This window comes from Amblyomma americanum, chromosome 4 (assembly GCF_052857255.1).
Source record: "Amblyomma americanum isolate KBUSLIRL-KWMA chromosome 4, ASM5285725v1, whole genome shotgun sequence".
Taxonomy (NCBI): Eukaryota; Metazoa; Arthropoda; class Arachnida; order Ixodida; family Ixodidae; genus Amblyomma; species Amblyomma americanum.
In genome coordinates this window covers 215441451-215466499 of record NC_135500.1, presented here as the reverse complement: position 1 = coordinate 215466499, position 25049 = coordinate 215441451, and the positions used below count along the sequence as shown (strand labels likewise).

At 44.9% G+C, this 25049-nt stretch overlaps 2 protein-coding genes across 3 annotated transcripts in view; one reads left to right on the top strand and one right to left on the bottom strand.

Moving 5' to 3' along the window:
* Nucleotides 1–19786, top strand: part of LOC144129312 (uncharacterized) — a 30457-nt gene extending 10671 nt beyond the window's left edge. The window contains exons 7-14 of one of the 2 annotated variants that reach the window (XM_077663352.1): nt 3467–3669; nt 4516–4597; nt 5291–5359; nt 12866–13000; nt 13731–13920; nt 14456–14517; nt 14588–14713; nt 18330–19786. In XM_077663352.1, the coding sequence (XP_077519478.1) occupies nt 3467–3669; nt 4516–4597; nt 5291–5359; nt 12866–13000; nt 13731–13920; nt 14456–14517; nt 14588–14713; nt 18330–18515 (1053 nt within the window). In that variant the 3' untranslated portion in view covers nt 18516–19786. Of the gene's footprint in view, nt 1–3466; nt 3670–4515; nt 4598–5290; nt 5360–12865; nt 13001–13730; nt 13921–14455; nt 14518–14587; nt 14714–18326 lie in introns of both variants that reach the window. The other variant, XM_077663351.1, reaches the window with a different exon arrangement.
* Nucleotides 19724–23124, bottom strand: LOC144129313 (L-aminoadipate-semialdehyde dehydrogenase-phosphopantetheinyl transferase). The gene is made up of 5 exons (XM_077663353.1): nt 22791–23124; nt 22296–22515; nt 22100–22221; nt 21830–22036; nt 19724–19954 (listed from the first exon to the last, which is right to left on the bottom strand). Exons 1-5 carry the CDS (start codon nt 22935–22937, stop codon nt 19811–19813), a joined length of 840 nt encoding a protein of 279 aa, XP_077519479.1. The 5' UTR covers nt 22938–23124; the 3' UTR covers nt 19724–19810.
* Nucleotides 23125–25049: the final 1925 nt, after the last annotated feature.

The following is a 25049-nucleotide window of genomic DNA, read 5'->3' as shown; positions in this document are numbered from 1 at the left end:
TGAAGAAATGTGAAGCATGCATGCAAGTTTAGTCAGAAGGTAGGGGCCCATACTAACTATTGGCCGCGAGATCGAGCAGAGTGCCACCTTGAGGCATAGCAGTGAACACTTCTTAGTGTGGATGCCCACTTGGGTTGTCTGCTAGCCAGCAGTGTGTATGTGTGCACATACAGCACGCATTAGTGGTGATTGTTGTTCATTTCGTGGTTTCAGTGCTCTCATATTTGTCTGCCTTCCACAAAATAAATGTGAACACTCTATCATCCTACGTTATATTAATTGCCCATGCTGAGTACAGTCGCAGACCGATTTTTCGGACTCGGCGGGACCCGGAAAATGGTTAAAATAATCAATCAGTCTGAAAAATTCTTGAACTTCAAAAAAATAATTTTTCTGGGAAAGAGCGGCTTTCAAAATTGTGAAAAGCGCTGCTCCCCATGTTCTGCCTGCAAGCGATAATATTAGACTGTATCTGAGCCATAGTCATGATTTCATCATCTCCGTAACTCCTCACATCGTGATACCAGACAGTGCGACGCAGCCGCAACTCATGATACCAACGAATGCACTCGCCGCGCGAAGCAACAGTCAGTTTGCATAGGGCAACGATGCTCGCGAAGACAGAGGGGTAACCCACAGGAAGACTCGGGCAGAATCACGCGTCTCCAAATGCACTCCCTCCCTCTATCGTGTTTGCTGACCTGCACCGTGGGTGGCATCGTCCAAGCTGCAGCGGACAGTGCAGCTTCCCACTGTTCTTTTGTACTGTTTTCATTGCGATCACACGCTCTCATTAGAGCGTCCCATTATCTCGAATTGCAACGATGGAGAACAAATAGCCAAGCCTATTCAAGTCAGTCCATCCGATTCTCTCCGTCAACACTCGCCGATTCTGTATTTAAATCCTTGATGGCGCCCTTCACGGAGGTGGAGAACTAGTTGGTTGCGACACTGATGCCCGCTTGCGTCTATATTGGGCCGAAATAATCAATTTTGAGTTGATAAACGATCTCCATAGTACTGTTGGCGTCCATTTTAGTCCGAAAAAATCAAACTTTTGGACTTCACAAAGTCCGAAATATGGCGCAAGTCCGAATTATTGGAGTCCGAAAAATCTGTCGGCCACATTACTTCATGCTGGATCACGACATTCTCCATCAGTCTTCGGCACTTCAGGTTGTTTTGCCACGCGTGTACCGCAGCAGTGGCCTAGTGGTTTGAGCGTCCGCTTTCCTTGAGACAGATCAGCATGAAAGTACATGCTCCTCTGTGTGGGCTTTGTAAATGCTAGCACAGTACCCAAGTATCATCCCGCAGTTTGTCATGTCTCTGCCCAAGGAAGCGACTGTCGTAGAAGATAGGCACAACGGCTTCGCATTGGAAAATGAAGAGGTAAAGCGCATGCCTAGTCCTTTGCTGGAAAAAGTACATTCCGAATGGCACTTTTCTTCCCAGTGTAGCAGGGACACTTCACGAGGAGAAACGCACCCATTGGAAGCGACACTAAATTTGCCTGTTTGATACCTGTATAGCAATGTCACTTCTGTAGTGACAGGCGATGCACACTGACAAAAAAAGCGTTGAAAAAACAGAACACCGTTAGGCAAGTGTGGCACAATAAATGTATCTGGTCCATGCAGCACATGAGTGCAGTACAAGGAGAATGCCTGCAAAACCACATGAGCAAATCTTAAAACAGGGGTCATTTGGTTGCGTGCTAGTCCCTTGTTTCCTACAATCTGCGTTTCTTTCACGTAGCATTTGCTAATGCTATTTTTTTTTTTTGCAAAGTCAGATTATTTTAAGCTGTATATCACTCTTTCATTGCACAGGGCACATTTTCTTCAGCAGAAAATCCTCCGAAAACTTAGAAGCGAACCGTCACTGCGTATGTTTCTTTGGGCGCTGACAACTGCCGATCCACACTAGTGGAGCGATGGTACCGCCATCTTTAGGTCAATTCGCGGTGTATAGTGTGCTCAAAACTGCATTCAATGTTAAGAAGCTCTGCTGTAAGGAGCCAATTTATCTCCTCAAATTTTGGCAGAAGGTTGTTGATTAAAAGGCGCTCTGAAACTCCTTCCGATGAGAGCACATGAACTCACTCAATCACTGCATTGTGTTGTCGAGAGCACCTGAGGCAGATAATGCACTTCTACACGCAGCAGGGAACCCACAATCACATGCGAAAGTTGGCGAGCCCTTTCCAGCGGCTTTCTTCATGCTCGCACTCTCCTCTGTTGCTCGCACCTACATATACAAGTTGGGAGATGGCAAGCGGTTAGATTCTTTCAGACGTGAGGCAGCTACCATGACCACGGCCAGTAAACCGCGCAATGCCGGCGAGTCGGGAAGCTCTGGCCCCGGAGGTGTGGTCAGCGGAGGAGCGCCGACCTTCTAACGTGCAAAAAGCGAAGAGAGGAGAGGGAAAAGCGCGAAGACACTGAGATTCAAATTTTGACTACAGATAACTCAGCTTCTACAAAGCGCATTAGAAAAAAATTCTTGCTGGACAATATTTGTGAAGTGATGAGCTTTAACATCTCAGGCCTACTGCAACTTTATTAGAGCCCCTTTCAGAGCTCTTTTAAATCTCCTGGGACCACAAGAAATAGCTAAATTATCTAAATTTTGAATTTTTGATTGAACAACACATGACCGATAAGTAATTTCCTAATTAGGACTTGTCATGTAAGCAGCGAAAGTGACTTGAATGTGAGCTATCACATTTATTTTATTTTATGAAATTTTATTTTTATTTTATGAAATTTTGCACAATTGTCTTCTGTATCTTTATAGAAATACCTGTGGCAGTTTTTCTAATTTGCGATTAATGCTGTACAGCATGTATGTGCAAGCAGTGTTAAAGCAAAACTCCTCTGAAACAGCAAGCATCTCCATGCTCATGCTCTCATGGCATACATATCCCCATCTCAATTTGTAGATGCATGCCTGGCTACTTCCAAAATAAGCATATGCTACTCTTGACAAATGCACAGTTTGATTGTAACCGTGTGGTTAATTCTGATTGTGTGGAATTTTGAAATAATGGGAATCAAATCATTAGCTTTTATCATGGGGTCATAAAGGAAATAGCTTGCATGTGGGGACAGTCGCCATCCTCTCCACTACATGCTGCCAGCATGGGGTAGGCTTCAAGCCATTTGAGCCATCTGTTAACGCGGCTAACTCGGCTAGTTGGTATATGCTTCTGAAATTTATGGTTACTAGTGCAAGAAAAAATGAACATAACACAGACGTGAGACAAATGCAATGGACTGAGCTATCTGAGATTATATTATGTACTGAACTGTTCCACTGTCATACCATGGCAGAGAGCAGCATCTCCTGTTGTGTGTTGTTGCTGCTTGATTCCAAGATATTTGCAGCTATGCAGGTGCAGTGCAGATTGTGGCTATGGAATTTTTGAAGTGTTTCTGTGCTGTGGCTTTTTCTCCTTATTCAGGATGTGCCATGGTCTGGCAGCCGTGGCCTGCCCCACTCGCGAACCACGACATTCTGGGGGCCATCCCATGAAGGAGGTGCCGGGGATGCAACCCCTCAGGATGATGCTTGGAACTTTCCGCGGAACACCTCTTTGCCCAGCTTGTCTCAGGAGGCAAGCCTGCCTTCATGCGACCCCTGGAATTTCCCCGAGACGGACGATAAGTGAGCAGAAGGACGAAGTTCATATGCGAGTAATTGCTGTGGTTTAAGCATAGCAGTGCTGCAGAGTGATAATGTGGGAATATTCCTGCTATGCTTACTATTCAACAAGTGTTCTGGATCTGTAATATTCTGCATAGGGATAGTGCTGTCCAAAGTTGTCACCGCAGATGTTGGGTTGGCAGCGGTGGCCTAAATTTTGAATGTGACGGCTGCTATATCTAGTTCAGTTCAGTTCAACTTTTGTTTGTAAACAGTTAAAATATCAGGAGTGCATATGAAAGACCGAAATAACGATGGTTTGACGAAGTTTTTGTTTCAAGGACTGATGTGATCCGTCTGATGGTGGTTATATTGTTGCTTAGAAAGGCCAAGGTGCTGGTCCTTATGAATGTAAGCATGGAGCGCAAAATATTTTGTTGTGTGAGGTATATGCCATTTAGGATGTAGTTAATGTTTGATCACAGTGCTTGTAAACATTACAGCATGGCTTGTGTGGTTGTGAAGAGGGACACCATTCAGAGTCTCACTAGTGCTCAGTGCATAGCTGCAAAGCATAAATTTTACCATGCACTCTTGCCAGTTTGCTTTTTTTTTTTTGCCGCTATAGTATCTTTTGCCATTTTCTGAATGTAGCTGCTGTGAACAGCTGTGAAGGCTGAACAAAAGCTCGTGAGAGCAAAATTTTTCTTCGTAAATGACATATTAATTTCAGTAAGTAAATTTGTCCTCTTTCGTACTGGCATTCATCTTCAGGTGATTATAATGCCTGGTGTTAATGTTGGTGAGAAATGTGTGGTCCTGAGGAATTTCGGTTGACGCGCTTCGGTCGTTCTTCTCTCTCTCAAGCTCACCAACAGAGGAGTGGTCCCCGCCGCCTCCAATGCACCCACCTCCTGCGCCACCAGTGGAAGAGATTAGTGCTCAGCAGGTGAGACAGACCTGGCTTTGAACTAGTTCTTTGCTGCAGAGAGTGCTCTCCCATTTGTTTAGAAAGACAATTGCACACCCAGTATTCCAATACAATCGAACCCAATTATATCGAACTCAGTTAGATCGAATTAGCCTTTATATCGAATGATTGCTGTGCACCATAGAGCTACATCATAAATGTGTGGGAAAATGTACATCTATATTGTACAAAAAATAGCCGTTAAATCCGATAAAGTAAACTTCGGGCAACACAGGTGGCTCAAGAAGTTTGCTTTCCCTCAGCATACCTTCGAAGGTTAGCTTTTCCACACAAATGTGCAGGTGCTATTGGTGCTCATCTCAATTTGCTTGTATGTCGTTAAATTTACTGCTACTTTTGCATTGAATTACGCGTATATCAAACTCAAAGGTGTTTTTCTGCAGTTCGATGTATATGTATAGGCAGCAATATACAGTATATATTGCATTGTGACATTTGAAGTGTTTTTAGGAGGTGTTCAGAAAATTTTCGCATAATTTGCGACTCTCTTTTTTAAGCCTTAATTTAAAGAAAAAATGCGCAAATTACGCGAGTAAATACGGTACTTAGGACCTAAATTTCAAGTCTTAGCATTAGGCTTGGAATAGAATTTACACCTTTGGTAGTGACTTCTATGAGCTTACACAGGCCCCCCTCAATTCTCTTGCACAGGACCTGTCAGGGGCTGCAGTAGCAAAACAAGATTACCAGTCATCTGCCCCTGGACAGCTCTCGCTGAAGGCAAGTGCCTGTAATTATTGTGCAGTTCACGTCTAATTGTGTAACTGTGGATTCCATGACAAGGTGTTGTGTGTAGTGTGTTTGTAGTAATTGCTGAAGTGGTCATCATCATCATTACCAGCCTAACTGCATCCACTGCAGGGCTGAGGCCTCTGCCATATCCCAGCAATTAATCCTTTCCTGCGCCACGTTATCCCCGCAACTGCCGCACCTGCCTTCTCTTGGAGTCCACTCCATTACCATAAGGTACTATCGGTTATCTTTACCTCGCATTACATGCCGTCCGTGCCCATGCCCATTTGCACTTAATTTCGACCAGGGTATCACTAAGCTGCATTTATTCTTCGTATTGTTACTGTGAGGGATGTGATGAGGCTCGTCTTTTGCCACCCCTTCAGGGAGCTCTGCTTGAGGCCTACAAGCTGGGGATGGGGGCAGTGTGTTCGAAGCCATGGCAGGAACCATGGCAGTTTGGTGACGACTTGCATAGCTGATGTTGGCCCTGTCGCTTGCAGAAACTCCAGCAGGAGCTGATCCACATTGATCTCTTCCTGTCTCTGTCTCAACTTTACACCTATCATTTTCCTTTCCGTAGCGCGGGCTGCATTTGAAGTCAAATGGCAGAAGACTTTTTGTAGTTTCACGTAACCTCCTAGTTAGTAATACACTATGATGCACTGATTAGGAACAACAGCCCTTAAGTAAGTGCTGAATGTCACTGTCCACGGAGACAGGTAATAGTGCTACTCCTGGCTAAACCAGTTGGCTTTCGCTAATCTTGGCACCATGGCAGTGGCACTTACCTGTTTGTTAGAGAATAAACCTAAGTGCCTTGTCACTTGCAGTGATGCTGGACCAAACTTATCAGCTGAATAAACAGTGATATCAGTTGCTGCTGGTGATGATACAATAATGATAGTTTAGTTTTAGCCATAGAAAGTTGTGAAGGAGGTGAAAATAAAAGTGAATATGACTGAGTTCTCACCTCCTGTACAGGAAGCAGTAACACTGGACTTCAGACACTGATGTATAAATTAATAATCAATGATCAATACTTAATTTTTCAGGAAGCAAAGCAAACAACAAAGCGAGACAGTCGGGCAAAACAAATGGACGCATTCTAGGAATGATGCAGTGTAGATAACGGCATGGTGAAGCATGGAGCACTGAATAAAGAAATATGAGGAGGGTAATCGGCGGGCAGAGCAGAATGGAAGCCAATAATTATTGAGTGAACAAGAAAGCTGCAGCGGTGGGAAATTATCACATCAAGAGGCTAATGCTAGCATCAAGCCTAACGCAACCATTAGCCAGTGATTTGCTTCTCAGAGTGGCAGTTCCTCACGGCACCATGGAAGTGAATTTTCTGACACTGTTGCTTTGCTTGCTTGCTCTGCTTGTGGCTGGTTAGTGCCTTAGGCACTTTGACCTTCATTGTTCAGTCAAATCTGACTATACTCCATGACAACTTTTTCTGGCAATGGTGCACAAGCCACAGAGCAGGAGCATGCCGTGGAACGTAGTGTCCGATTTCATAATTAGTCTTCTTTTAAAACATGCTAGCATATTGTTAATATTCATTATTTCAGTCATATATTTCTAACACAACTGGCAACTTTCAGCGTCGAAAGTTAACCCTTACCGCATAGTGTACCATATATTGTATGGTACATTTTCTTGTCCTACTAAGTAATCATTTACAGTGATAAATGATTTCTTACTTATTTAATATTACAGTGTGCGCTGTCTGAAAGTCATGCCCACAGTAACTCATCCTTTGGGAGGATTGGTTTAGGGGTTTTCTTTTCAAAAGCACGTGGAGGTAGTGCTGCTCGTTTCTGGAGGAAATTCATCAGGTAGAGAAAATATTTTTTGCATTCTAACTTAAGGTAGCGCTTTAAGAAAATTATTAGTTCATAAAATAGCTCTGTTGTTCTGTTACAGTATATCTGCAGCACGATAGTCCTTCAAACTGCATCGTGAGAGGGGTATTTACTGGAGTATCACATATGATACAGCTTGCAGTTATGGGTTATTTTGGGACTATATGCTGTTTCAAAATTTGAGCTGCAGAAAACGAATTCCCTGCAATCGAGCAATTTTACGTCCTTTTTTGCATTAAGAAGGTTACTTGCCCTTCTTAATTAGCTACTCCTTGTAATTAAAACGATGATAGGACACCGGCATATTTTATGGCAGAAAGGAAGTGAGCTCCTCTATCCATTCGGCAGGTGGTGTTATGTGCAATGCTATTATACTGAGTGAGGACAACAAAGAAGATGGAACTTCTATTGGTGGAGGTATAAAAAGCTTGGGAGACAAGAGAGACGAAGATAAAATTATGTATAAAGTGCGAAGAGCTAAAGGCCAGAAATCAACCCATAAAACTCGGAGAACTAATAAAAAAGATGGAAAAGAAATTGGATTTGTCTAAAACAGCAACGTAACATGCTTGATCATTGCACAGTAAGGACAAAGATGATCGAAGGCAAAGACAGTGACAAATTTTTGCGGAAAAAACACGCTACACCAAGAAGCGAACCAACTGCATAAACCTATTCCTAGATAATGCGGAACAGGAATATTTGATAGAAAGTGAGCATCACGATTCAACTCTTAATTCAGTACACTCATCAAGGCAGCCAAGCACTTGGCCCCTTGGTGCCGTTGCCGGCTTTCGAAGGCTCCTTATACAAAGACACCGTTTGCATTTTTGCATAATGAAACTAATGCGCTGTACGCTGCCTTTCAGTAGTCGTGCGATTAGTGCTGTGTTGGATTACATGGCACATAGGCAGCTAAGGCCATCATGCGCCAAGCACAAGGCATAGATCAGGTTCGACTTGGATGAGCAATAGTACTCTGATTAAAGAGACCGCACCAGCTTCCAGGTGTTGCAACGAAAGTGCATTGTAACCAGTGCCATAGGTGTTAAGCCACCACAAGTGTTGGTCATGTTTTCTGTGGTTAGGTATTGTAATTCTTTAGTTATGACTGTTTAAATGCACTTTTATATTTTCACAAAAGGTACCCCTAACTGCATGGTGTATCACATATGATTCCTGACAAAAAATTGCTTAAACGCATCAACCAGATCATTGTTCTAGAATTTAATGTTGGTATTGGTCCTTTCGCCATAATTGCAGCGCAGTGTGATTTTTTTAGCCAAAAATAACAATTCATGCACTGAGAGGAAGAAAACAGTTTTCTTTATTACAAGAATTTGCTAGGCATGTCTAGATACAAGAAGCCCCATGAGCGGTGTTGTGGCTAGTTTTATCGACCGCCATCGAAATGGTTTATAGGGGTTTAACGTCCCGAAGCGACTCAGGCTATGAGGGACGCCGTAGTGAAGGGCTCCGGAAATTAAGAACGCCTGGTGTTCTTTAGTGTGCACTGACATCGCACAGTGCATGGGCCTCTAGAATTTCGCCTCCATCGAAATTCGACCGCCGTGGCCGGGATCGAACTCGCGTCGTTCGAGTCAGTAGCCGAGCGTCATAACCACTGAGCTACCGCGATGGCTCACCATCGAAATGAGCTCATCGTTGAGAAAATGCTGAATATATTCAAGCAAGTCATCAGGCCAAGTAGTAGTGAACTTCTTACCGGGGACAGCCAAAAAAGGAAACGAAGGAGGTTTCATGGGAATGTTATTGCTGTCGACCTTCATCCACAGACGCACACTTGCAATGTTCACTTGTGAGCTGTCCTCATTTTCATCAGGACTGCTAATCTCAATGTCATCACTGTAATCCTCGCTTCCCAAAACAATTGTACACTTTGGTGTCTGGATCATCAATAGAGGAAGAGGGCGACGTAGAAAAGCTTTTCTGTGATGACAGGCCAGAAATGCACGTTTCGCCTCCACCAGATGTCATTTTTAAAGCTATGTTGCCGTGCCATAGAAGAAAAAAGGAATTACGAGGTTATTGTGGCAATCTGCTGGGCGAAACACCATTTAAGCCACAGACAAGTGCTGCTTTTTTGTCAGAATGAGCTACACTTGTCCGAATGGTTTTGGGACAGCTTGTTCAGCTTGTTGGAGAAGCTCTGTTCATCAAGAACGGTTAAGGGCTCTTTCTTTATCACAGCTATTCAAATCGTTCAGTTCTTGTGATGGCGCGAAATTGCCCCTTTTGCGCGATCCAGGCAACTTCTGGACAAGTAACGCCATTCAGTATGTTACAGAAGAACCGTACTTGCATTTTGGATTAGCTTTCTTTGTTAGCCTTATGGGAGAGTATTTTAACTTCTCGCAAAACATGTCAACGTGCTATGATCACGGCAAGTATGACGTCCAAATTGGCGTCCTCATCCCACACCGATCCCGCTCAGCAATGGCAGTGTTTTTGCAATTGCACAGCATCGACACCTGACTTTGTAGGTGCAAGTGACAGCTTTATTGGAAAAGAAGACCTCTGTTGGTCTGATTTTTGTTCAGACGGGGATGACTGCTCTGCTAAGCCCAGGCTGTTGACAGGTGCAGTCTAACTTTCGTTTTTGACGTTGGGCTAGGAGATTCGCTGTGTTCAAGCCTCTCTGAAAGTACTGGTCATGTTGTGAATGATTCTTTGCCACCAGCAGTGAAGTGGATCAAGTTTTCTCCAAGAAGGCCTGGGGTTGACCTTGGCATGGCACTGTAGTGCAGCCCAAAGCGCTTTGTGCGAGCCCCCTATAGCCCTATAGCCTTCCCTTCAGTACCAGGAACACTGTTGCCGAATGCAGGTACTCAGACTGTGATGATGGGCCCTATGGTACAACTACAGCAGATGGTGACAGGATATGGCTTAGTGCACCGTCACCTTTCCTCTTTTTCTTGGAGTTTTATTTTTTCTCTCTGTACAAACCTGCTGTGCTTTAGTCCATCTGTACCATGTTGAAAAAGGAAAAGTGTGGCAGCTGCTGTTGCAAGGCCTTCCTCCATGCTGCATGCATGTTTTTCGGGAAATTTCTCTCTCTCTCTCTCTCTGTGCCCAGGAGGATGAAGCATGCTATTAAGGGAAAGCTGGCGTTTTGTCATGCACCCCTTTTTATACTGCTGTTGTGCTGGCTATCATTTTCCTGTGAGCACCTGAGTTTTGCATTCAGCTCACCAGCCGCCACATTTATGCGACTCCGCCACTGCCAAGAGTGATGACACAAATGCATGCCTAGCAATCAACTGAGGTAGTATCATTTGGAAAGTGCCATAGCTTGGATCTTTGGAATGAGTGACATGACTAATATAATGTGTGACCACCAGCTAGAACCTCTAGGTGGCATTGAATTAAGCAAGAACCAAGTTAACGGAAACCAAATTGAGTACTGTCTTTTATTGGCAGCAGGCTAGCAGTACACCCAAACATGTATGAGACAAAAACCACTATCATATCTCGCATCTATGTGCAATTTCAGCACGATTATGGGTGCAAGCTTTCCCCTCCTCACCTTTTGCTCGGCATATCATGGGTGAAATGTTTGGGAAATGGGTTTTTGACCTCACCTTAATAGACAAAAGAACACCTTGTACCATGGCTCTCTTTGGCCACAGATGCCCTTGCGCCATAAAAATTCATAATCATCATCACGATTGTTGGTTCTCTGCTGCATGTAGAAGGGTATTATTTGGCTCAAGTGTTCACAACAAGAGAATGTAGTGATTAAAGGGACACTGAGGAGAAATTGAGGTTGGCTTGTTTCGATAAAATACCAGCTCCAGGTCACAAAAATGCCACTATTATTGAAAAAAAAGCTCTTGTAAGGTAGAAAATAGCAAGAACCAAAATACAAGTATCGCCGCCACAGGCCAATCTCGCAAGTACAAGCGTGATGACGTCATAGGACAACAGACGCCACCTTAGAGGAATTTTCTTTCCTCCATGGGGCCACGAATCTCTGAGGCTGACAAAGGAAGGTTGCACGGTTTAATATTGAAGTAAGGTTTGTTCTTAAACCGATAGTGCACTTCTATCACACAAGGAAGACAGACAGAAGACAACCTGAATGTTGGAAGCAAAGAAAACCGATGCTTGGTGGCGCCACAGGCGGCCAGGAGAGTTTCGGTTTGCTATGGCACTTCGCATCTATGAGCTTTGCGTGCCCCGTGGCTTTGTTTTTGACGCGCTTCGATTTACAAGCGCTGAACAGTAGAGGAACTTCAAGTGCTAGTTAACCTTTGAAGGAGCCTGTTAAGGCTGGTCAGATGATTGCCATGGTCGATGAAAAACTATGATGGCACGATGGTCGGTGATCGTACAAGGCAGTTAGCAGTATAAAGAACACTTGTGTCTTCGTACGCTCGCCCGGCAAAACGTTCCCGGCTGTGCCAGTCAACTTCAAACTACTTAACGGAAATAGTTTATTATGGACGGAAGACAAGATGCAAGGCAGGTAAGAAAAAGAGATTTGGAACCTGCAGAGACCGTGGCTCCGCTTTCTTCCAACTCGTTTGTTTGCAGCTCCATTCAATAGCTTCGGCAGTTGGGGGGAGCTGTTCTATTCGAGCTCTCGAGTTATTTAATCCATTCACAGTACACATCTGAAGGTACATGCAAGTGGGCGAGAGAGCCCGATCCAATGGACCCCGTACCTCCGGAAACGCCCGGAACCGTTGAAGTGTCGTGGGTCGGCTTTACTTTCGAGCCGCCAACTTTAAATGCGAGCACCCTTAAGCACCTATCCGTTTTTTATGTCAAAAAAATAAATAACGTCGCCCTTGCAACCGTGGGAAACCTTCTCAACGCCACCTGCTGCACCGTGCAACAGCGCCGTTCAAGGAATCAAAATCCATTGGTCCCAAAGCCCCGGCCGGCCTCCGATGGGCGCGACGCGCCGACCTTGTCCTCGTCCCTCGCGACTCCCCGCACTGGGGTTAAGATATTTAATTAGAAAAGGCTGCTCACTGAGGAAGGGGGAAACGACCCGCCGGCGCCTAACCTAACCGTGCTCCCTCAAAACTTTCGCACGCTCTGTGGGGCTGAAGTCGCTGAAATGCAGGCCGGAGTTTTTTGCGAGAACTTCGTTGTCGGGTTCGGGAACAGGATCCATCATAACGCTGGCAAGACGCCAGTGCAAACGTAAACGAAGCGACGGTAGCGACACCCGATAGATACCTTCAACGTACGGCGGCGCTAGCTTTCATTTCAGCTGATGCTAGACCGCACCGCTAGGAGCCAGAAATCACGGAGTCTGCATTTACGTCACGTTTCACGTCACTCCATTCCATGACGTCATAAGAGGGTGCAGAGTTTGAATCGGAGCGACGGGAAAACTTTTTCAACTTCGAATCCAAATTTCTTTGAAATAAATGCATCTTTCACTCCCGGACAAGCGGCAACAAAGTCATAAAATGCCGAACTATCAGATTTTGCTAACAAAAAAAAAATTGATAGAGTTCTCCTCACTGTCCCTTTAAGCAAGTTTATGTGTTCTCTTCAGGAGGTGTTTCAGAGCCCTTTTAATATAATATAGGCAATGATATGGAGCCAAAAAATAGCATGACGATTGCCTTTGTCCGTTGTGTAGGTGCACGACCTGGTTGCGCTGATTTCTGAAGAAGGTTCCGAATGGTACCGTGGCCGCTGTGGCAATGAGGAAGGCCTGGTACCAAAGAGATGCCTGGATGTTTTGGTGCCACCCAGAAAGAGCTCTGCAGAAAACGTAAGTTGCACTACAGCCTCCCCCTCCCCTCCCCCATGTACCAAATTAGCATTTTTTTAGGTGTTCACAAACTAATGAGAAGTATTGGTTGGCTGGAAAGGTGTGTCGTGCAGTATAAACAAGTGTCACTATTTGTACAGTACTACAGGCAGTCTAATGAGCTCTGTTCCTAATGTTGCTATAAATCGAGCTTTTGGAATCCAACAAAGCTATATAGTGTGGGCTAAGTAAAGTGTATGCTGCATTGGTGCCTTGAAGTTTAATCACTGGAGTAACAAGTCCACCGAAGCAAGATTTTCAAGCTTTGTTGGTACAGGCACTACGTTGCTCTTGTATTGAGTGAATGTATTTTTCTGCCCTCGCTGCCTGGACTCAAATGAGGGTCTGCAGTATTGTGGAAATAAATAATATAAACAGCATTGTAATAAAGCTTTCCAGCTTAACGCTGATCCTAAGCAAATCAAGATTTAAAGCAGTGTAGTTGTTTGTCCATGTAGGGAGTTCGTTTTTTTTTTTTTAGCAGCACCTTTGTTTCAGAAATATCAGTTGCCCCAAAAAGAACTATTGAAGTATTCTTGCTTTGTAGGCAGATGTGTCCTAGTGTTTAGTGCTCTGCTGTTAACTGCCGCATGTTGCTATTTAGTGTTTGCTAGTTAGTGTTGTCTACGCCATCGGACCTGGCCATAAGCCACATAGTTGTCCGCCAATCCCCATTGTGTATTTCTTTCAGGGCATTGCAGTGTCATGTCGGCGAGCATTGTATGATTTTGAGGCAGAGTCCAGCCAGGAACTCAGCTTGCGACAAGGGGATACAGTACGCCTCCTCGGTGTTTTGGACAGCGATTGGGCACTTGGAGAACTCCACGGGAAGAGGGGCCGCTTTCCTCTCGCATTTCTGGAGCCCGAAGCCCAACCAGCAGGTGATCTTATGCTTCTTTTGTGTACGCATAGATTAGTTTTCATGCAAATATCTGCACAGAGACTTGAGTGCTGTTTTGTCTGTTTGTTTATGGGGTTTTAACTTGCCAAAGCAACTCAGGCTATGAGAGACGCCGTAGTGAAGGGCTCCGGAAATTTTGACCACCTGGGATTCTTTAACGTGCACTGACATCGCACAGTACACAGGCCTCTAGAATTTCGCCTCCATCGAAATTCGACCGCCGCGGCCAGGATCGAACCCGCGTCTTTTTGGGACAGCAGCCGAGCGCCGTAACCACTCTGCCACCGCGGCGGCTAAGGAGAATTGAGTGCATCTGAAAGGGTGCCCTCCAGCTTCAAAAGTTTGGCTGCTTCCACTCCCTCCTTCCAATACATACCTGTATATCTCACATTGGTTGAGCTGTTCTTTGTACTGTTTTATGTTAGAAGCATTGTTTAGCAGTGCCTACTTCGCCATTGTTCAGCTGCATACATTTATGGCACAAATTCCTTTCATCACACTGTTACTCCTTCCAGGCTGCCCAGCCATTGCCCTCTACAGCTTTAACGCTGAGCAAGACGGAGACTTGGGATTTGCGGTAAGTGCTTCCCTCCTCTGCTTTTGTGCACTTAAGACATTTGCTAGTGGCCTCATTCTGTGGATTGCAGGAAGGAGAAACGGTGGTGGTGCTATCTCGAATCAACAAGGACTGGCTCTACGGAGAGCACACTGGTAAAAGAGGACAGTTCCCGGCTTCCTTTGTCCAACCAATATTGAAAAACACCTCCACAAAGGTACCGTACTACCTTTGCTACACATTGCCAAGGGTGGCTCAGTACATTGATCTTAATAGATTTGGTTCAGTGAAGCTCGTCGCATTTAATTTTAGCATGAAATTGACCTTAGCTGTGAGGTATGAAATATGTTGCACTCTCATTGGTTCCCCCCCCCCCCCCTTTTTTTTTCTACTAAAATTTTCTATTACAGCTTTAGTAGCAACTTCTCTTTGAAGCCTGCCTGCTGATGCCAGTCATGGTAGTGTGTGCACCTTACATGAAAATATGGCCAATGTGTGTTTGTAACTTGACCATCTGAGCGGTGTGCTGAGCCACTTTTCTAAGATCTGTGAAACAAGCACCTATTGCAAATGATCGGATGCATCAACTAACAACCGTCTGTAGGGTGTGCGAATATTCGAAGCTTTGGATAGTTTGCAAGTAGTGTTTTTTTAAAATACTATTTGATTCTGTTCACGCTGCACTTTCACTATTTGAACTGCAGTATAACTCCGCTGTAGTAAACTCTGACATAGTGAAATGAAACTGCGGTCCCATTTTGCCTTCCATAGACGACTGTACATTTTTTTTTTTTTTCGCTTATAGTAAAGGTTTTCTTTTTTCAAAGAAATGGCTATAGTAAGGAGTGTCGGGCCGTGGTGATGTACGTCCCACGGAATAATGCCATCGAGGCACGCGCAAAGTCAGATCACAAGGCCAACACTCGATGCAAATGGATACCGAAGGTGATAAAACTGCACTCTGGAGATGGCTTCACCCTAAGGTTGACAGCGGCAAGGAGAAGGAAGCCAACTTGTTGAAGGCCTTGGGGCCGTGACGCAGAGCGCATAATGCACACAAACTGAAAATCTAAAGCTGGCTGTAGATGTAGAAAGAAGGTGGCACAGATCATTCAGGAAGGAAAGCCAGTAAAAGCGCAGTGAGGAGTAGGGAAGGGAAGAAAAATATGAAGCATGGGGAAGCGGCGACAAGAAGTGGTGGCACTGCGCAGGCAGTTTTGCTGTGTGTCGCTGTGTTGCGCGCGTTGAATGACGCTGAGGCTGTGGAAGACGGCACAATGTTCACACAAAGCTTTGGTTTTCACATGGAATCGCACAGGCGTTATATTTGTGGCCGCATTGTATTCATCCAAGTGCAGTCCAAATGCAGTTCCACCAGACGTAAAAATCAAAAACATTATAACAAAAAATGTGTTAACTGAAAATATATAATTACCACATAAAGGGACGATAATAGCAGGATAGAAGGTTTTTCTAACTGTTTTTCTTTATAAACCAAGACTGTGTTTAGTTAGTAGCCAGTTAATTACCAGAAAGCATCCTCAGTACCATGCCATCACCAACAACTGATATAGTAAAGATTTTTGCTGATCAGATTTACTTTACTATAGAGGAGTTCTACAGTATTGGAACCTCGTAAACGTTCAGAAGTTGCGAATTTCTGTTCGTCTAAACCCATGGCAGAACATTGCAGCATTTCCAAAAAGCGCTTGTCACATGAGTTGACTTCCTCTTTCCTGATAAAATCTACTGTCAGCTTGCGGCAAAAGCTCACATGCAGCAACGCTGGGCCTTGCATAATATGCATTGACAGTGGCACAGTCGCTGCGTGCTCACGGATCGGATCAGAAAACAATGTGTAGCATCACGAGGCATGTCATTGCCTTGTGCAACAATGAGTTTACAAGTGACTGTGCATCTTACTGGCAGCAGTGCTCTGATTTTAGATCACTACGGTAAGAGACATTGCATGCTCGGAAGTGGCCCGGTTTGGAGAATGGTTGCCGCCTCTGCTATGGTTGTTTCACGGCAATTGCTTTGATCATTCTCAATTTCCATGAGTTGGAATCTAGAAACTGCCTATATGTGCCATATGGGACAAGAGAGACAGTGCAGGATTGAAACCTGCCTCGAAGCCAGCCCATGTATCAGCACTGCGCAGTGGGACATCTAACGGCATGGATCCATATGCACTTTCGGTTTGCGACAGCATTTAGGGCCATCACGGGGATTGTGACATTTGAAACTTTCATGGCTTATAGATGTCGCCACTGGAAATCCACTATGGCTGCCCAAAAGATTATCTGGTGGCCGCTGCTTGAAGCAGCATTAAAACGTTTATGTGAGTGTGCAGCCTTAGGCGAAGAAGCTCAGTGCAGGCCCTGTTGTGTGCTGTGGCGCAAAATTATGCACAATGTCATGTGACCATACCAGCCTTTTGTGTGCAGGAATCACAGGTGCAATAGAAACCACAATGCAGGTGTGGCTGGTCTGGTATGCAAAACATTCAGCTAGTGATAACATGGTGCAATAGATGCAACACGTATCGAGGAAGCTCTAATTCCGCCAAGAAAGAAAGGTTGTGGGGAAATGCTCGACATGTGCAAGACTTGTCGCCAAGTGCCTGGAGCCTCTGAATGACAGTCTGGTAGTCCAAGATCACAACGTTGACCTCCTCGTAGACAACTGCGCTTCCCACTTGCTACAATGCCAGTTCCAGCAACATTGAATTTCACTTCCTGCTGCTAAACACTAGTACATTGGCACTTCAACCCTTGAACCAGGGGACAACTCACGTGGAAGGCTGTTTAAAGAAAACTTCTGATTGAGAGGCTCCTACGGAGCCCGAGGACTGGAAGAGACCGAAAAGTATACTTTCTAGGCACCATGGGCGTCCAGAAAGGGGGTCAAGAGGGGCGTGTCTGCCCCCCGTCCTTTCGTCGGAATTTTGGATATTTTTTATGCACTAGCAGAAAACTGCACAGCTTGATTGGCACGCTTAGGTCCCGCTCCCATCCCTGGCCATCGGGCGCCCCCGCCCCTGCAAAAAGTTCTGCGGACGCCCTTGCTAGTCACCCTGTCTCTATTGGATAGTTTGTGGAACGATATCAAAAACATAACTATACAGAACTGCTTCCAATATTCTGGTCTCTGCTTTCGAGAAAATCTCGTGCACATTCTTTGTCAGGTGAGCTCGACGAAGTCTTCATAGGTATCTATGATTTGTGGAACCAGTTGTCTGAATTTCCTGACGCTTTTTGTGATGAGGCAGCAGCAGATGACTTTGTGTGTATGGACAATGGCATTAAGACCACGGGGAAGCTTGTGGACCAAGACATCATTGCCAGCGTTGCGGATAACCAGGACACCACTAATGTGAACTGCTGCGAGGACTTGAGAGAACCTGTGCCCACAAGCTTCGAAGTGCTCCGTGCTCTCAACATGGATCATCACTGTTGCGCGTCGATATTAGGCTGCAGTCTCAGCTGTTTGTAGTACATCAGTAACATTGAAAAATGTGTTCTCTGAAAATGAAGATGAAGAATAAAAAAATTCACATCTGTTTTGCTCGGTAACCTGCATGCAGTAAGCGGCTATCATAATTTTTTCCATCTTATGTGTTCATATGCTATTAAAATTACTGCTGCTTTTATAGCGAATTGCACGTTATATTGAACTCGTATGCATTCTTTTGAAAGTTCGATATTCGAGTACCGCTGTGTGTGAAGTAACGTTGAAATACAGCTATCTTTGCGTTCTCATTTCTATGGCGTCGGCTTGTGAAAAGTGTACTGAAGGAACACGTTTTTTTTTTTTTGTCTTCTGCAAAGCAGGGCATAGACATCTACAGAGCCGCATTTGCATTCGAAGCCCAGCACGCTGATGAACTCACATTGCATCCCGGAGACAAAGTCCAGGTTACATGCAAAGTGAACAGCGACTGGTGGCAAGGGAGGCTACTGGGCACCACCTCCAGTGAAGGCATCTTTCCCGCAGCTTTCGTGGAGAGCCTGTCTTAATCGCCAGGTGCCAGCCAACCAGCCAGCCTGCCTCAGCAGGGCGGCTAAATTTCGTTATTTGTGGGCCACATAGGACAAGGACGGTACTGCTGCAGTGCAGTCTCTCAACGAAGCGGGCATCCTTGCAGAACAGAGACTCGTGCCCCTTCTGTGATTTCTGCAGTTTCCTCTTTGCATTAGTGTCATGCAAGACAGAGAGGTGTGCGAAAGTGCTCATAATGAAAATTTTTGTGCTTGGACCATAGACTATGTAGTCGACATAGTCTGTATAAGTGTGTGGCAGGCTGTGCGAAGCACTCTGCCGTGGTTGGCCATAGTCCATGCACGATCGATTACAACGTGCTGCCGTATTTTGAACATGCGGGACTGCTGCATTTTTATATAGTTGTGTTATCGTAGTGGCAGTGTTTGCTCCCTAGGATATGTACATACATACTACTACCGTTGCGTTCAAATGTTTTACAGGAGCGTTGGGTGTACTGTGTACGACATATGCAAGTTAACAAGGCAGAATTGTTGTGCTCAGAAAAACTGCTTCAAGGTCACACACCGCTAACATAGAAAACAGCATTGTTGCTGGTCACCTGTATCAACATGTGTGTGTGTGTATGTGTGTATGGAACTCCATGCGGGTACTTTCTGTGGTGGCTGCATATCTTTTAACTGTTGTAACACTGCAAGCGCCCATAGAGAGCCTAGTCAATAGGATAGCATGGAGAACAAAGAAGTAGCAGTACTCTAACTGCCTTGTGTGGCCAGAGGTCGTCATTCTGTGCAGACGACATGTTGATGGTACAACATACTGAGCGTTTTGCGTATGATTACGTTGAGATTTTACAGGTCAAACGTTCTAGGATTAGCACGCTACTGGCGTGCACTGCATACCGCTAAGAATAATGGGTTACTGGAGCAGCATCAGTCGAAATGTATTTGCATTTCCAATTTGAATAGAGCAGAGAAGCTGCTTTGAAAATTGTTGACAAAAGAAAAGAAGTGGAGATTTGCATCTGCATAGCTGTTTGCTAGCACACGGTGACATTCCGAGTGACATTTTTCTTTTTTTTTTTCGGTCGAAGAATGTTTGTACTTTGCAAGTACCTAATACTGAACAAAAGAATGCGAACTTCGTGGAAACATTTTTGCACATTTTCCCGAACTGGCGCTGGCATCATGTTTAGCTTTGTCTGTATAGTGTGTTGAGACGGTGATTGTAAAATTTCTAAGAAAATGCTTTTATTTACACAAAGAGAAATAAACTGTATGCAAAAGACCTTTGGAACTTCTGGTACTAAGCTTTAACATGGAAACTCTGATTTTCCTGCGAATGCTGTCCAGTCACAATCATTTGACGAACCCACAGGACGGCTTCCTCTGGTAAGTTCCTCAAAGGACAGCACCGTGAAGAGGTTGTCGACTGGTGAAATCGCTTTGCTTCCAACCTAAAAGGAGCAGATTGCTTCTGGTTAACTCTGATGTATTTGCACAGGTTTATCCAGAATTACTGTTTCGGACATTTTCTAAGTGGCTAAAAAGAGCACACTGGGCATACTTTGAACATGTCAAGGTAAGTGTTATGGCTGTTACACAGTTACAGGAGAGGGGGGGGGGGTGAAAGTGAAATGACTGCAGATTACAGCAGCGTTTCATCATTGAGTGCATTTCTGTACACAGAGCATATTCAAGTGAATGTAAACCTCTCTACTCTGCACTGGCTGTCTCATTTGCATTGGTCCAAAAATGTTTAACCTGGTGAACAATTTCATAAAAAGGTATTAGTTGTTTTTGAAGAAGGGAAATGATGCAGTAACCGTCTCACTTCTAGGGAAGGGAGGAAGATGGGAGTGAAAGAAGAAAAGAGAAAGAGGTGCCATAGGGTCCATAAAAAAGTATGATTGCAAGATTTAAGTCGAGGCTATTTGTTACTGAGCCAGCTAGATTGTTTACAGCATAATGCAAAAACGTGTTGAAGTGCAGTGAATGACTTCAGTGAAAACTTCACCCAGTGCATTGCAGGCGCAGTGATATTGGAGCCATTTCTTAAGAAACAAGGGCAGTAGCCGCCGCGGTAGCTCAGTGGTGATGGCGCTTGGCTGCTGACCCTAAAGACGCGGGTTTGATACTGGCCGCGGCTGTGATATTTTGATGGAGGCGAAATTCTGAAAGTCCATGTACTGTGTGATGTCAATGCAGAACCCCACGTGGTAGAAATTTCCGGAGCCCTTCACTACGGCGTCGCTCATAGCCCGAGTCGCTTTGGGACATTAAACCCACATAAACCAAACTAAACCAGGAACAAGGACGGGCCCAGCTAGCAGGCTTTTTCTGTGGTCATGTATACATATTTAACGCGCCATGGCTCCTACTAACATGCTTATCTCTGTAAACGTGAACTCTACTGCACAGTGAGGTTTCTTCTTGAGCACATTTTTACTGCAGTGCACACACACATTCCATTAGGTGTAAACGTGTGCTGAAGAGCTTGGTGTAGCATGTTGGCTTAAACGGGATGGTAAATGTGGTTAAATACATTGTCTATTTGCTTCCACAAACAAGAGTGTGGCATTCGCTTAGCCACAGCTGTTGCTCTTTTTGCATACCCTCTCACTGTCCATTTTGCTGGTGCTCGAGTTCTGACAGGTGAGCTTCGGGTGATAATTTGCTGTGGTAGAAGCCATCTGCTTGGCTTGGCTTATGTCGACTTCCCTGGCATGAGCAGATGGTTAAGCCTTCATACTCTGGCCACCGTGACCAAATTGCGCCAAACATAATGCATTTTACGAGCACCACTGCTGTCTGCATGAGCTCCCCTAACTTTTGCATTTTGTAAACAAATGAAAACGCTAGGCTATGATCAGAAGGCATTCTATACCAGTGCACAGCTTACTCTGCAACATATAAGCATTCTCATCACTGTTATCTAAAAAAAAAAGAAATAGTGATGTGCAGTGACTGCATACGAGACAGAAGAAATATACATTGTCTAACACTTGGTTTTTATGTTTTACATCTTTGTAGATATGTTGCATGATTTCTGTAGGTAGATGTGTACAGGAATGGTATATGAGTAATGGAATAGCATGCAGTGCACATCTCACTGCAACAGCGGTGAAACATTTTGAAATAACTTGGGCAAAGGATATGTACAAAGCCGTGTCGTGAAAGAAAAATGTGGGTAGGATTTTGCAGTTGTCTATTTAAATGATCTGCAAAGCATGGAGATGCAGAAAGCTATGCAGCTATGAGAGACTGGAACATTCTGTACTTGTATTCCTCCATATGCAAGAATATGTATCGATGCCGATTGTGGGACTCACATTAAGTGCTGTACAGACACAGTGGTCGGGGTCAAGTAGGGTTTCCTGAAATATCCAGTCGGCAAGCAGCTGCCCATCAAAGTACAGCTGTGTGTCTTTTGTGATGGCACCTTCCTTGACCTCTCTCGTCAAGCAGTTGAAGTCCAGCCGCTGTAGACTGATGCTTAATCCATACCCTATGGCCTTCACGTAGCTCTCCTTTAAGCACTGTAAAACGAGTTTATGAAGGCATTCTATAAAGTACCTTTCTGCTGTTGTAAGTTTACTTGCCCAAAGACGATAAAAACGTCGAAGCAGTTCACTTTCAGTGCCAGGTTGTTCAATGAAGTTCCATTCACTTGGAGTGAATTGCCGCTGCATTACGGCGAAGAACTCTCGTATTGTTTTGCCACCTGCAAAGCGATGCATATATGTATACGTGCATAACAAGGAAGCGTTTAGGCGTTGGAATTCATCAGTTAATCACCGGTATACTCAGTCTTCATGACGTCGACGCCAACGCTGGGGTATTCATCGGCTGCCAACACCGCAAAATCGCCTTGGTGCGACACGTTGAAGTCGAAGTGATCAGGAATCTCTGGGCGCGTCACGACAGGCCGGTTGCTTTCGTCTCGGCCTAACCGCAGATCATCGTAAGGCACATCGATAATTTCGCTAATGCATTTTCTAAGCAGCAGACGCCCGACCTAGAAGATATGGAAGTGAGACTGTTGTTCATTCGTCCACTCATGTGCATATACATATACTCAATAAATGATCAGTCAGTGGTGACAAAAATTGACAGACATATAGAAAGAGCTCATCAAACTGTCGCCTTTAATGTGTCAGCATTAAGCTTGAACTTCCCTTCAGTACAGACATTCGTCATTTTTGGCAGACAGCTTAAGGAGGAGGCGAGCAAAACATTAGTCGAGATGTTGACGAAGCAGAATAGTGCGTAGCTCTATCGCATATCACTGACCATTGATGCCTTTGCATCTTTAGTGAACACGAACTTGTTGATTCGCTCTTTTTCTTCTGGTTGGACGCACTGCAGGGCGTATAGCCATTGTTCTCGCGTCGGTTTCCACGCGCGGACGTTAAATGCCCACCTAACGGACCTCGTCATATTAAAAGCTGGCGGCCAAAGATATGGCGACTGCACACTACTAGCGCTCTCTGTTACCTGAGATCAACAAATTTCTTATCAAACAGCCACCCAGATTGGTGTAAATTAGCTTGCAGTGACTATTTCTAATTCACGGAAGTCGCGAGCGCTGCGACTGGGTGCGTCCATGTTGGCCATTTTCCCGGTTGTTTTTGGATTGGATTGGATTTGGGGCTATTTTAATGACGCTAGTGATGACTGCAAGCAGGGGATAACCTTAGCGAAAGCTAGATCCCTTAACAAAAGTTTTTTTTTCCCTTTCAACTTTACTGATGCTTAACTTGCTTATACAAAACTTGATGGGAATTAGGACTGTGTGTTTATAATGTAAGCCGTATGTAAAACATACTCTGACAGTGTGTATGGTTTTGATTTCGGTCATAGAGTTTGTTTGCTAATACGCCGGCCTGTTCAGTTTTGTTCTCACCACCACTGTAGTTTTTGCTATTGTTTTGTGCGCTTTATGGTTGTGTAGTGCAGCTACGCACGCAGTTCATTTGAGATCTGAAGCATCCGAAGGCGCTTAACTCGAAGTGAGTTGAGCACGTCTGGTGCCTGCTAGGTCTAAATTCTGTTTGCCCCTCTCACTGGGAGCCATTTACGCATCAAACTGGGTTTTGCTCGGTGGGAACCTCTGCTACCTGTGCACTCTAATATGTGGAATCCAACATCATCACATATTATGGGGATGTGAGGTCAAGCCTCCACCTCGTATGCTCCTGCCAGCTCCCTCCGAAGAGAGCTTGAATCAACCGCTGCTGAAGCAGTAGGAGACACAACACAGGAAGCGCTTTTTAACGGGGCCTTGGAGGTCACGCCTGGATGGGGTCACACTGTGGTACAGTCGGAGACGATCTGCAAATCCTTGGCAGTAAAGTTGTTTCTCTCTCTCATGTGAAAGAAGGGAACAATTTTTGTGTGTGTGTGTGTGCGTTTGAACTGAGAACTCAGCAGTCTGCTGCTGTAACCACTGCACATTTCTCGTAGGAGTCTCGGAGGCACTTTGCATGCGCAAAGTACTTCGACAAGCGCAACTTATGTCAACCGTACTCGCTGAGGATTGCGTTAAAGCCACCGTTGAAGCAAATGGTCACTCGGCAGAAAGTAAGCGATAGTAGTTCCTTCCTAGAAGAAATCTCAGATGACGCAAAAATCTCAAGTGTTTATACTAGCTCTTTCAACCGGTGATTTTGATGCTTGGCCACCCAGAAGAAACGTTTTGATCACAGAGGTTTCGTGAACGTCTCGTGAATGTTGTCTGTTTCGATGATGGCAGACAACGTACCACACTGAAACGTAGCAATGTTACTTTTACGCGACAGCGCGTATACAGAACGTTTGGTGGAAAAGCCGTCGGCGTAGTGGCAGTCGGCACCGCGTGTCGGATATGATGGGGGGGGGGGGGGGGGGGGCTGCGTAAAAAAATGGTATCATGGTAATTTGCGGTTCTAGTGATTGATTATTGATTCGTGTGTGGTTAATGCAATTATTGTAATTAATTATTTGATTAATTAAAGAAATGAAAAAGGTAAACATTGCAAAAAGGGGTTCAAAGTGTCAAAATGTTCGGAATTAAAAAGCCAATGCTTGATTATGGTAATTAAGAATATTTAGAGTGTGTAATTAATTAGGTAATCAATTGAAACAATTGAAAATGTAATATGCGTTTAAAGTTGTTTCCAACGGGCAATTGGCGTCGCACCGAACGGGCGATGGCGTTCCGTGTACCCCTGGCAGCGCAGAACACGCTGTCGCGAAGCTTAAGCGTCCTCCAATTTTTTTGTTTGTGTCAAGTGTTAACGCCTCACTCTCCGGGGCGGAGTTTGACCCCCTCCGTCATCCCAGGAGCATCTGCTTACCTTCAGAGATATTCTCACCCACTTCCGAGGTACCCGGCTCGTTTACGCATCGCCGGCTCCTTCCTAACCCTAACCCAGGCTTCCGACTGGCGCCGACTCCAGACCCGTACTGCTCCCTACCCTATTCCCCTGCATGCCCGCTACCCCGATGAGTTCCTCTCCTCCTGTAAGCTCTTCGGGAAACCTGGAGACTTTCTTCACATTCTCCTCACAT

Bases quoted from the DNA above. Each gene is read 5' to 3' on its own strand.
- LOC144129313 (XM_077663353.1), bottom strand. From the start codon at position 22,937: ATGACGAGGTCCGTTAGGTGGGCATTTAACGTCCGCGCGTGGAAACCG. The intron at 22,037-22,099 runs GCAAGTAAACTT...CTCGTTTTACAG, and splicing joins GACGTTTTTATCGTCTTTGG to TGCTTAAAGGAGAGCTACGT. The intron at 19,955-21,829 runs GTGAGTCCCACA...TGCTCCTTTTAG, and splicing joins GTGTCTGTACAGCACTTAAT to GTTGGAAGCAAAGCGATTTC.